General features: G+C 39.0%; 2 protein-coding genes across 3 annotated transcripts; one reads left to right on the forward strand and one right to left on the reverse strand.

The window, feature by feature from the left end:
* Positions 1–234: 234 nt before the first annotated feature.
* tac3a (tachykinin precursor 3a) lies at positions 235–2547 on the forward strand. The gene is made up of 7 exons (XM_080294342.1): positions 235–475; positions 813–928; positions 1180–1279; positions 1565–1594; positions 1678–1731; positions 1816–1882; positions 2148–2547. The coding sequence occupies exons 1-7, from the start codon at positions 250–252 to the stop codon at positions 2164–2166; spliced, it is 612 nt and encodes a 203-aa protein (XP_080150468.1). The 5' UTR covers positions 235–249; the 3' UTR covers positions 2167–2547.
* Positions 2548–2578: 31 nt separating this feature from the next.
* Positions 2579–9757, reverse strand: c1galt1la (core 1 synthase, glycoprotein-N-acetylgalactosamine 3-beta-galactosyltransferase 1, like a). Of its 2 annotated transcripts, none has more exons than XM_026154903.2 (4): positions 9617–9757; positions 8237–8491; positions 7157–7821; positions 2579–3483 (listed from the first exon to the last, which is right to left on the reverse strand). In XM_026154903.2, the coding sequence occupies exons 2-4, from the start codon at positions 8445–8447 to the stop codon at positions 3148–3150; spliced, it is 1212 nt and encodes a 403-aa protein (XP_026010688.2). In that variant the 5' UTR covers positions 8448–8491; positions 9617–9757; the 3' UTR covers positions 2579–3147. The 2 variants fall into 2 exon arrangements, with proteins under 2 accessions (XP_026010688.2, XP_026010687.2); XM_026154902.2 differs by having other exon boundaries at positions 9386–9630.
* Positions 9758–12438: the final 2681 nt, after the last annotated feature.

Below are 12438 nucleotides of genomic sequence, written 5' to 3' on the forward strand. Positions count from 1 at the left end.
TCAGATTAATTGACTTCTATATCCTTTCTTCCCCAAACTAACTGCAGATATAGCCTTATCTTTTTCCAAATATGTTCAGTGGTGTGCTTCAGTCCACGAAAACAAACATGTATCCTCGTCACGAATCCTAAACTTTTCTCTATTTTCTTTTCTTTTTAAAAGGGTGTGTGCGTGTTTTGTGTGCAGTGAGGAGTTGCGGGGGGAGGGGAGGGGCAGACGCTCTCATCATCATCATCATCATGACCATCAATGAGTAGGCTCTGTAGCCTTCAGTGCAACGTGATAAAAGAGTACTCCACCTACGCTGCTGATTGGCGTTACGCAGGTATCCAGCTATTATTTATTACCCCAAAGCCCAGACGCTTCATTCATCCGGACTGGCTCTCACAGCGGGATCTAGCCGATTCCACTCTACTTTGCACTTGGGCGCACTCAGCTGACTTGCCAACCGCATTATCTGCTCGACAGAAAACAGGTAAAAGCTAAAAAAAAATGTCTTAATGCTTAAAAATGATCTTTAAAATAACATTTAAACTGTTATCTTGTTGTGAAAGAAGATAGTTTAAGGTTTACTTTAACCCTTTGGTAACGGAACAGAAAGAAACACTGCGTAAAACTACTGTCTTTGATCAATATGAATCTGTTATTTACTGATTTTGAAAAATTCTCTTCAATCTAACTTTGCGAACAGTAAATTGTGCGTTTTTACGCACCGATTGCATCGTCCCTTGTGCGCAGTGGGTTTCTTAATGAAAATGCAATGAATTTCCCCATTACGAAAACACCTTATAAAACGAATTGTTTTTGCACAGGCGACACCAACAAGATGAGAAGAGGTTTGCTACTGGTGACTTTTTTCCTCGTCATGGAATTTCGCTACAGCCGGTGCAGATGCGACGAGCCCGGATCGCGCAGATCAACTTCAGATGTAGGTTCCCGGGCACGTAATAATAATAATAATAATGATTGCATTTATATGGCGCTTTTCGGGGCCCTCAAGGCGCTGTACAATTCCACTATTCATTCACTCTCACATTCACACTTTGGTGGAGGCAGCTACAGTTGTAGCCGCAGCTGCCCTGGGGCATACTGACAGAAGCGAGGCTGCCACATCGCGCCAGAGTCTGAGAACATCTTTTAGAATAATCAGATTTTGTTTTATTCTTCTCATTATTGCAGCAGACCATAGGCTTAGAGAACTTTAAGCGGAACATCCTGAAGAGATATAATGACTTGGATTATGACAGCTTTGTGGGTCTGATGGGCAGAAGAAGTGCAGGTTAGTGTTTTCGACGGGCGAACATGACCAGTTTAAAAATAAATAATATATATATATATATATATATATATATATATATATATATATATATATATATATATATATATATATATATATATATATATATATGTGTGTGTGTGTGTGTGTGTGTGTGTGTGTGTGTGTGTGTGTGTGTGATGTATGATGACAGTAATGCTGAAGCTATAAACTGAAGAATAAAATATTTGCTGCAATGTTTCTGAAAATCTCGCCGGTCTTCTGTTTTTGTTTTATTTTCTTCATCAGAGGCTGACGCTGAACAACCATCCCAAAAAAGTAAGATTTTGTAATTTACTTATGGCGTAAAACGACCGTTTAAAATTGTCATGAAATATTGCATTTTGCTTTTTATATATAAGGGGAGATGGATGACATTTTTATTGGACTTATGGGACGGAGAAACGCAGAGACTGGTGAGTGTATGGCAGGTGTCTAATATCCATGTCCTTTTAGCTTTGTCGCCTTTCATATTCATGTTTTCTATGTATATGTTACAGATAATGGTGCCTGGAGGAGAGAGTATCCAGAGAGGAGAGGCATTTTTCTCAACAAGTGCAGGCTGAGGTGAGTGCTTCTTCCTTATTCTTAAACAGACATCACCAAATGTCAGCTGTTTAGAAAAAATAAGTTAATGATCATCCTGCATAATTAAGGATAAAACCGATTTCAGACATAGAACTTCAGAAGATTTGGGGTGTTTTAAAAGGGACTGGTTTATGCAAACCATCTGCATGCTTTTCATTTCTTAAAGTAAATCTCTACTTGTAGTTCTCACAGTGGATTTTTAGGGTACTTATGTCCATGTATGTGTTTTGTTTTTTTCCTGCAGGTTACTTCAGGGACTGTAGACACTGAGAGTTACTTTCATTTGGCTACAATGACAGAATGTCACCGAGAGCATCAACAGCAAACCAAATGTCTGATAGAAACAAAAAAAACCACATGATTCCCACTGTACCTGGCTTATGAAAGTGACAATGTACCAAGCATAATGTACGGTTTTATTTGGAGACAAAGCATAATTAGAAGTAATAAATTCTATTTCTTTATCATGTCATTCTTTTTCTTAAAGTTCAAAATAAATGTAATTTTTATACATAATTCATTCATTTAAATGTCGGCGCAGTTTCCCTTGTTGTTTAAGTGATTCTTCAAGCTGTTGTCTCATGTTGAGACAATACTGTTCAATCACAGTGTTGGGTTAAATAAAATCAGGTGCTCAAACGGTTCAACGGGGGGTTTCAAATATACTCTGAAAGGTGAAAAGAAAACACTTTATTTTGCATTTCTGAAACAAACATCATATCAAACATCCTGGCTCTGGTTTTAAAGCGTGTGTTAATTAGATTGAGTTACAAACGAAATTTAAACAAAATTAATTTATTAACTTGAAGCATTTTATGCCAAATTACTTAATTACTCACAATTAATAATAAATGTCATACATCTATTGCTTTTTCCTGCATAACTCCAAGCACATTGGCTGTGACAATAAATTCAAACACTGATGATGTCAAATATAATTAAGGCTAAACCAGATGTTCATATTGTTTGAACACAGCTGAGACACATGTAGCCTCCACTCAAACATCTCTTATCTTTAACAACTCACTCATGTTGTCATACTCAGCAGAAAAGAGTTGTTAGTGCGCAGTAAAAGGGTTATCTGAAAAAGTCATACTTTTCACCACAGTTCTTCTTGACTAATCACAGAAGGAAAGTAGCCACAGGTGCTCCTGATGTAGTTTCTGATGGCGATCAGACACACTGCAGTTAAAACACATTCAGTACCATCTAAAAACACAACACAGCTAATACAATACAGCGTTTTATTCGACTGCAGTCCTGTTCACAGTGAGATGGGAGTTTAAATTCTCCGTCTCCTTTTCCTCTGTCACCGTATCCTCTTTGGTTTGGTTTCCATTGAGAGAAAAGGCAACAGTTGTGCGATTCTTTCCGTCCTTCACCCCTCGAACTGCTTTAAGTCCCGCTGTTACAGCCGTCTGCGAGTGTGGGCTGACATTCAAACCATGACGTAAAGAGGGCTGGTAGCGTGGAATATAACCATACGCTCTTAGGTGGTAGGTGTAGTACTCCATCACGTACATCAGCTCTGCTTCGATATAATGAAACGAAACAGCCAGGTCTGAGCAGCACTGCGGACCCTAAGGAAGAATAACACGTAGGTTAAAAACATAAACCACACACAGAACAATAAAAAGCAACTCACTCAAAATATGTTAACACTGAAGTATTCATATTTTTACTACATGAGTAGCAGTCACCGTCCATAATCACATTGATAGTCATTGCTATTGTAAACCACTGAGTTTTGCTTTAATGCCCACACCTGAGAACATGATCAGTAATCGTCCTTGTACAAAGTGTACACTGCTCTCTGCTTTCAATCTCTGAACTGAAATGTAATTTTCAACAAAATATTGGATTTAATAAAGACAAATAACCACATACGGTCCAAAGAAAAGAGAGTGCTGCACATTAGGGCTGCCACTAACGATTATTTTGATAGTCGACTATCAGATCATCATCCATTGGACGTAAAACGTACAGCTTACTGCACCAGCAGCATCTGCTCTTATATAACTATCATTAGCTTACAGCTTTAAGTGTTTAAGGTATGTGCTAACTAAAAATAAAGACAAGATGATAGTTTGTTAAATTTTAATGAAATGTGCAGATTGTTTCAGTGAAGTTTAATAAACTCCTTGCTATCTAAACTATAACAGGACACCGGAGTATATTCTCCAGCATCTCACACTTCTGATGATCAGCTGTCTGGTTGACGTTTATTCAGCTGTGTAAAAACTATAACTTTAATCTCAGCCAAAGCGATTTACTCAGGAACAAATAAAATACTAAAAAAAGCCAAACAATAACATTTTTAAGTTATCTAAGTGACTCATATATATTTAACCTGAGTAGCGAAAGACGGTGGTGGGTTTGAACACGATTTGCCGGGAGTCCGGTGTTCTCACGGCGCTAGTGAGCCTTGTCCCCGGGTAGCTATCGAGCTAGTGGGTAACAGACGTCTCCGAAAACGTGGAGCGCTTTTGAAAATATGTGGTGTCCTGATAAACTGAGCAGATATTTGAAGTTTACACAGCTACATTCTCACCTGAAAATATGTTAAATGTTTATTTTCTGACCCAGAAAGAATAATAAGAGTAACATTAAAACTAACTACTGTTTCATAAACGGACACATGTTGTCACAGTTTTTCCTTTTCATTGTCTGAGGAAAAAAAAAAAATAATTGTGGCTTAAAAATATTAAAAGTACATTTATGTTCTTATTACCCTTTAAAAAATAAAAATAAAGCAGCTCCATACTCAGGCAGACAGCACTTGACAGCATCAGTAATGAACCTGCCTCATTTTAATTGCAAAGTACAATAGATTAGTTGCATCATCAGCAACAAATTGACCAATTTTCCCCTCATTCGACAGCACATTGTCTGTGCTGCAATCGTCTACTTTAAAATGAACACTTTCTTTTTTCCAATTCAATTATTGTTTGCAAGGGTCAGGCACACAACTTGAATGTGTTAGATACTCACATATTCATTTATTTTAGTCAGTACTCTTCTGATGATTCATTTAAATCAATGCCTATGTTTCTAATTCCAAGTAAAATATACAAAACATCAGGCAACAGTTTTTAAATGTGATTCTAAATAATTAAATAAATAAAGAGATATAAATTGGTCAGAATTATTGATTATTCCTTCACATGTTCAGAGACCCTGCTCGGTGCGATTAAATCTGTTACTTGGTTAACTGACTAATCCTGCTTCGGGTGATAACCGTAGATGAACTGTAGGTTTGGAAAGGCTTACGTTTCACTCAGACATTTGGTCTGGAAATCAAAGCAAACGTTCCACTGAATAGCTGCATAATTTATTTACTTATTTATCAGTTTATTTAAGTATCACTTATGAACAAGTGGTCACGTTTTGCAACACTCTTTGAGCCAAGTAGTTTTAACCACTTTATCCTTTAATTTATCATATTAGATTTGTGTCAAGCATACCTTTTCTTTATTCAACCTTTTGAAGCATGGTGTCACCTGTAATTTGTAAAACTGTGCTTTCAAAGAAGTTTCCTCAACCCTTGATTACTTGGATTACTGTGAAGGTAGCATTAATGCTCAACAATATACATCCATTAGCCACTTCATTAGATTTTCCTTGCTAGTGGCATTTAGATCTGCCTTAATACTGGCATATATTCAACGAGGTGCTGGAAACATTCCTCAGAGATTTTTCTCAATATGAACCTGACAGCATCATGCATTTGCTGCAGATTCATGGGCTCCGCATCCATGATTCTCATGTTTCACCACAGTGTTCTGTTGATTTGACAGATCAGAAGATAAATACACTGTGGTGATAAAGGGATGCAAATGGTCAAAAATAATAGTAATGTAGGCTCTGGCATTTAAACAATGCTCAGTTGGTGCTGTGCCAAGTGTGCCAAGAGAATATTCCTGCGATACAGGCAGGATGGGACCATACCTTCATGTTGCTATGGCAATTTCTGACCGGACCATCCGATTGTCTTAATGAGCCTGTGCGAGACTGTTTTCTGTTCTTAGCTGACAGTAGTGGCAACCAGTGTGGTTTTCTACTGCTCTGGTACATCTGCTTCAAGGCTCAAGATGTTGTGCGCTGAGAGATGTTCTTCTCCATATCTTGGTTATAACAAGTGCTATTTGAGTTACTATCTGGCTATTCTCCGTTGACTTCTGCATCAACAAGGCATTTTCACCCAGTGAACTGCCTCCCACTAGATATTTTCTCCTTTCTATGTGAACTGTACAGATGTTTATGAAGGAAAATTCCAGTAGGGCAACAGTTTCTGAAACACTTAGGCCAGCCCATCTGAAACTGTCTTCCCCATTCTGATAGTCAGTTTGAAAGTCTCTAGGTCATCATGATCAGGTCCTCATACCTACATTCACTGAGTTTCTGCCATGTGATTGGCTAATTGACTGCTACAGTATGTGTGGCCAAACATATTTTGGAGCAAATTATGTTGCCATCCAAAGGAAGGCCTTTTTTGGTTTTTAAAGAAAACACCTTCCTGGTTTCAGTCAGAATATTGTCAAACCAAATTTGCCAATATTCTGATTGCATGTCTCCATATTTAAAATGTTAAACTGGCTAGCTTACAAGTCCAGATACGCCATCGATTGAAAAAGTTTGGCATGGTGTGACACTAAAATTCAAAGAAGGGCTTGAACTGTTGAAAAGTTTTCTATATAAGCTGGCCTCCTTAGTTCTAAAGCAGTTTTGTTAAATGAAAACATGACACCACACAGCAGTAAACATGTTCTTGATCCAACTTTTTTTGAAAGTTTGTATGTGCCTGACATTAAATTCAAAATTTGATTATTTTTCTAAATTAGGAACTTTTTAGTGTTAGCACTAAATATACAGTCTTTGAAGTACTTTCAGTTAAAGACTGTAAACATTATTGCCTATATGACAGTAAGTGTAACTTTCACTAAGAAAAAAGTGTGTACACTTTTTGAAATGAAATACCTCTGTCACTTGAATGGAAGACATAAGCTAATGACATTAAAGGATTTCTAATTTAAGGTTCAGTCCGTCATCAGCATGACGTCCTAACCTAACTTGCCCCTTTCTAACAAGGTTAATCCACTCACTGTTTGTCTGCTTTATCTACGCGCTATCTGTGAACTGGATTTTAGAAATGGCCTTTGTATGAAAAGATTTCTTTGTTTTTTTACCACCACAATGTGTAAGCCCATTTCACTATTACTCGCTCAAAAATAAAACTAATGTGAGGGGACTTGCCTCAACAATTGGGTAGTAGCAATAGCTCCAGTACCAGAAGCTCTTGGAGAACTTGCCAGTAAGATGGTGCTCTGGCACAAATGGGTGAAAAGTTTCTCGTTGCAAAGTGTCTCTGGAATCTCCTGCCAGAACACCCATCTTCTCCAAACACTGACCGAGAGCTAGGTCTTCCACAGGGGTCGTGTGTGTGCAAACTTTGGTTCGAAAGCCTTCCACAAATCTTTTGAGGGCTTCTTTACTGAGTACATAACCTGCTCCCCCACTCATGTAGCCTTGTTTGGTATAAGGTTTGAAGCGCTTGCCAAAATAGATTGGTTCTTCGGAGGAGTGGTTGGACAGAATCCAGCGCAGGTTGTCCACTACCACATAGGTGTCATCATCCGCTTTTAAGAACCAGTCTGCTTCATTCCCGTGGTGTTCGTAGACATAATGGAACGCTCGAATGGTCTTCCAGTAGAGCTGGTCACGGCCCTCCTTTGTCCCCAGGCCCACAGTGGGGAAGTCAGGGTCGTCCACAGAGCTCATGAACACGACGATGTTGCAGTGCCGACTCCAGGTAGCCCTGACATGTTGGGCCCTGCTCTGCAGGTTATACGGCCCCGTCATCACCCAACAGAGAACACGTACTTTCTGATACAACATATCTGCCACCTGGCTGTCTTCATCTGGAGGGACACACGACAGTATATAGCAGTGTTAACTGGTATGCAGTTGACCTGTTGCATTTGTCATTCTACAAGCCACACCACACTCTGCTTAACACATTTGGATACATATGCAGTTAGTTCCCTTCCACATCCTTTCAGCTGTCATTATTTTGGCCATGCCAATTGGAAGTAGCATGAAAGCAATAGTGGAAAAAATCCATATATGCATCACAGTCCAAAGCAGAATAGGTATTATCATCATTATACAGTCTAAAGTAGACTTGGTGCTATTTCAAGTCCGTTGTGTCTGTAAACCAATCTCTAAACTTTAAGGCAAAGTTCAGTCACGGGCTTAGAATGTTTCCTGCACTGTAAATATGTGAAAGCTATTATTAAATTAGAAAAAAAAAAATGTATTCACAACATAACACACCTGTACGGTGAGGAAGGTGCAGATTCTTAACAGCAGCTCCCTCCTTCCTCCAGCTGGTCGGCCTCTCCCTTACAGCAGTGACTTTTTCCTGAGCTCCTGACAGAACAGGGTAACTTCTCTCAAACCACACCTGGTGAAGGAAGAAGTACGTACTGCAGGCCCCTAAAATGAAGCCCAGCGAAAAGCCCAATCTGGAGCTGAAGCCTTTCATGGCGATAATGTCTCCACAGCTGCGAGGTCCAAGTTATTGCATGTCTACATGAAACAGCACCACACTCAGTCAATTTGATGCACAGCCAAACCACAAAGGCCAACAAATATCAGTCATTAAACGTCTTTTGCGTTACATGCGTAAGGTGCTTGATAGCAGACTGACTGCATGTAGTTGTACAATTAATTTTGCTATCATTGTTTTCTTTTTTTAATTGCAATAATTTTAAAATTATAATACTTTGCCTCATGATTTTAGTCTTTGAAAAATGTCATTAAAAAACTATTTGAATGTCTATGAAGTCATAGCGCGCTGACACAGCAGTAGACATGCGTTTAATGTATAATGTGCACAAATGACGACATAGTGATTAACTTCGCTGCTCGTGCCTAGAGAAGCCGTTTGATTTATTATGGTGACGTCACGTCAAGACCTCCTCCTTTTGTTTAGTTTAAAGACGGGATGATTAAAACTAATATTAGCAACACTTAAATTCAGTTTGTCGCTGGAGCAAAAAAGACTAGAGAAGTGCTTTTGACACGCACTTCATAACTAACTGTCAGCGGGCCGCTGGCAGTGTTTTTCATTGCGTCTGATGAGGTTAAAGACCCCAAATCCGAGACAGATGTTAACGATTAACGTGACGAGAAATGTTTATGGCAAAGCAGCTTCTCTCCTGTATGCTGCTCTTCTACTTTATCCAGACGATAAATAAAATGACATGACAATCTGGTTACAATTATCAGGGATTCGTCCGTTGAGACAATAAATGAATAAACACGACAGAAACTGCTTGGCAGCAAAACGAGGCCAAAGGGAACCCAGATCGCTTTCCAAATGAAATAAATCAATACCAAAAGTTTCGTGTATGTCCACTGAGTAAATAAATGAGAAATACAAGCCTTTAAGAGACTCCCTCCCTCCTGTATGTTATTTACCTTTGCTGGGGATCAGTCATTTGTGAGCACGATGTGCTTGTCACCCCAAGGAGCAGCTAAAGTATTTCGTGAAAAACAGCACAAGGACGCTACACCTGTCGAGCACACGGCTACATGCAGGTCTCATTCATCCGAAATACTGTTTCTCAGTGAAGTCCTCCCTGCACTGTGTCGCCAAATAAGATGATTACCAGCAAAGAAAAGCTTCTGAGTAGAATTACATTCTTCTACCTCGCGGTGGGTAAGCTCTGAAAATGAACGCTGCCATTGGTCGCCTGTCGGTGACGTATGAGGAAGCGCTCGTCCGAGTCCTGAGAAATAATAATTGTTTCAGATGATCAAGATTTGTTTGTCACAAGTGACACTGGTTTTTCGGAGACGCCGGTGAGACAGTTAAAGGGTAACGCTAAATGATGGCGACGACTTGTCGTCTGCAAATAATCGCCACTAGGTGTCACCCTTACAACGGCTCCAAAAGGCTTCAAGCCAGCTCCAGCAATCATAAGCACTTTACGTTAATGCAAGCTACCTAACCAGAGCTACTGACTCCACTTTCAAACAGAACTCGGAAATTAAAGTACATTCCGAGTCACCTGTTGCCCTGGATCCCCATTTCGTCTCTTGCAGTTAAAGGCAACCTGGCTATAACTACCTGCTCAGCTCCCCAGTTAGTAAAGACGTTTTGATGCTACCTTACAAAAGCTTACATACCTTACATAACCAATAAAACCATGGCTATGATCCTGTTTTTATCTCTGTTCTACAGCTGGGTTCTTAGCTTGCTCCAGATAAGCAAATGTAATATATACAACAAATGTGACTCAATGTAAAGCTTAAAAAATTTAATGTATTTAAATTTACAACATATACAAAAGTGCTAACAAAGCACTTTTGAAGGGGACTAAATTTCTAGAGTTTTGATGTTCTTGAACCTCTAAACACACACAGTTCAATTCATTTGTAGGTCATTTTCACCTCTTGTAAACAGTCATTTGGTATTGTGGTGGAAATCCAAAGTCAAACTGTGAGAGTAATAGGTGTTTTCTCTTTCATTTAGTAACTTCTGCAAAGACAGCAACACTGTAATGCAAATGTCTCACTTCTGAGGAGGAAGTGCTTTTTTTGTCTTGTGCAAAAAGAATGTGTTAAAATTTCATATATGATAAAGCTACACTTTTTATACTGTATGTACAATCTCTGTTTGTACTTTGTCTATTTAGAGTATACTGTGCACTAAGAAAGAGCTTTAACAGCTGCACAGAGCAAGACTGGTTAATGTGCATCAGCTTATATTTTTATACTGCAATATACAAAAACAGAAAATAAAAACAAGGACATTTGATCAGAACAGATTATGCAAGCAAGTAAGCAATTAATTAAGTAATGAAATGTTAATTATTGATGCAACAAAATTAACCTCTTAAGCACACACGCCTAACCCTAAATGCGATCTCCTCCCTTTTGTCCCTGTATCTGGGGGCGCTGGTGCTTAAGAGGTTAAGCTCTAAACTAACAAGAGATGAATTCTTATAATTGTAAATACAGCAAGTGTTTCACAGCAAAGTAGGTTATTTCATTTGAGGTCCTAAAGAATAACAGAAAGGAAAATACTGTAAATGGTTACATTTTTTCAAAGCAGGAATGCATAATTGACTTTTATTTTTTTAATTCAGAGAATCTAAAACTATGGAAGTTATTGAATTTGGGTATAAATAAATTTCCATGTTTTGTCCATTTTTACTAGTCGATAACACTAACATAGTGAGTGATGGGGGAAGTCGACTTTTGCAGATCGTTCAAGCCTGGAATGGTTTGATCACTGTTGTTGTTGGATGGATTTGAAAGGTTTTTCCTAACAAATAAAGGACTCTTTTGGGGGGTTTTTTGTTTTAGTTTTTTTGCCTGCCCTGTTTGGCTCTTCTGCCATCAGAATTATTGTCTAAAGGTGAAGAAAGATGCCCAACGGATTTACTTTACCAAATGGTCCATCCCAGCCTTACCGTAATGGTCTATTTGATTCACCTTTTATTGTTTATTTTCACTTGCTAAATACAGGACAGACTTGACTGAGGAAAAGAAAGGGGAGGAAGACAGAGGGAAAGAAAAACAGCAGAGAAGAGGGACGGGGATAAAGGGCAAAAAAAACAAAAACCAACTGTCAATGGAAAATTGTACTTAGTAGTCAGTATAATATTTTAATGATATAAGTTTGCATATGGTAGAATACTGCATGTAATCATTTGTGTTTAGAAGTATATAGTTGGTGGCATATTGAAAGAATGTCTCATCCTAGGAGGTCTGTAACATTCTTTCAAGGTGCTCTAGCGTCCACCCCCACATCCTGGGAGCATGGGAAGAGGTCGTACCTTGTCTTATTGTTTTACGGTAGGATTAACGTAGCTATATCAGTTTTAGTCTAAGTGCTTTTTGGTTTGATGAACTGCTGGACTTCGAGACCAGCAGGTTTAGGGAAGTCTTTATGGGGTCACACTCTGACCCCACACACACACACACACACACACACACACACACACACACACACACACACACACACACACACACACACAAGCACCCACTGAAGTATAAATAAAGACCGGGGCAGTCCTCAGCGCGAGCCTCAGTGCTGGAGGCTGTGTGTTTCTCTTCTCTGACTCTTTACTGAAGAAGTGTTTTAGAGTATATTTCTTGACACCAACAAAATAAGCAGACAAAAAATACATATATCAATCAGCTGGATCACCTGTTGAGAAAGAAAAAAGAAAACGAGCAGAAGAAAAAGAGAGCAACATAATAAACAACATCACGATGATATATGGGAATATAACAGTAAATGCTAAATATTAAACATTATTGTGCAGCACGTAAGATCGACAGCGCACAGTGTGCTTTGAGGTAGGAGCCAAAAAGGGTGTAGTTTGTGTGTGTGAGCACCCGTGTGTACACCTGTGAGCATGGACGCGCTTGTTTTTAAAAGGTTCCTTCATGTAATGATCTGCTAGAGGGTGTGGGGGAGCCACAGCCCTGTCCACCAGGGCATGAACAGGTATGGAGGA

Source organism: Astatotilapia calliptera, chromosome 20, assembly GCF_964374335.1.
Source record: "Astatotilapia calliptera chromosome 20, fAstCal68.1, whole genome shotgun sequence".
In the NCBI taxonomy this organism is placed as follows: domain Eukaryota; kingdom Metazoa; phylum Chordata; class Actinopteri; order Cichliformes; family Cichlidae; genus Astatotilapia; species Astatotilapia calliptera.

Coding starts and splice junctions, on each gene's coding strand:
- tac3a (XM_080294342.1), top strand. CDS start 250: ATGAGTAGGCTCTGTAGCCTTCAGTGCAACGTGATAAAAGAGTACTCC. Junction 476..812: donor ATCTGCTCGACAGAAAACAG/GTAAAAGCTAAA, acceptor GTTTTTGCACAG/GCGACACCAACAAGATGAGA. Junction 1,280..1,564: donor GATGGGCAGAAGAAGTGCAG/GTTAGTGTTTTC, acceptor TTTCTTCATCAG/AGGCTGACGCTGAACAACCA.
- c1galt1la (XM_026154903.2), bottom strand. CDS start 8,447: ATGAAAGGCTTCAGCTCCAGATTGGGCTTTTCGCTGGGCTTCATTTTA. Junction 7,822..8,236: donor GCACCTTCCTCACCGTACAG/GTGTGTTATGTT, acceptor GTGTCCCTCCAG/ATGAAGACAGCCAGGTGGCA. Junction 3,484..7,156: donor GCTACTACCCAATTGTTGAG/GCAAGTCCCCTC, acceptor ATTCTTCCTTAG/GGTCCGCAGTGCTGCTCAGA.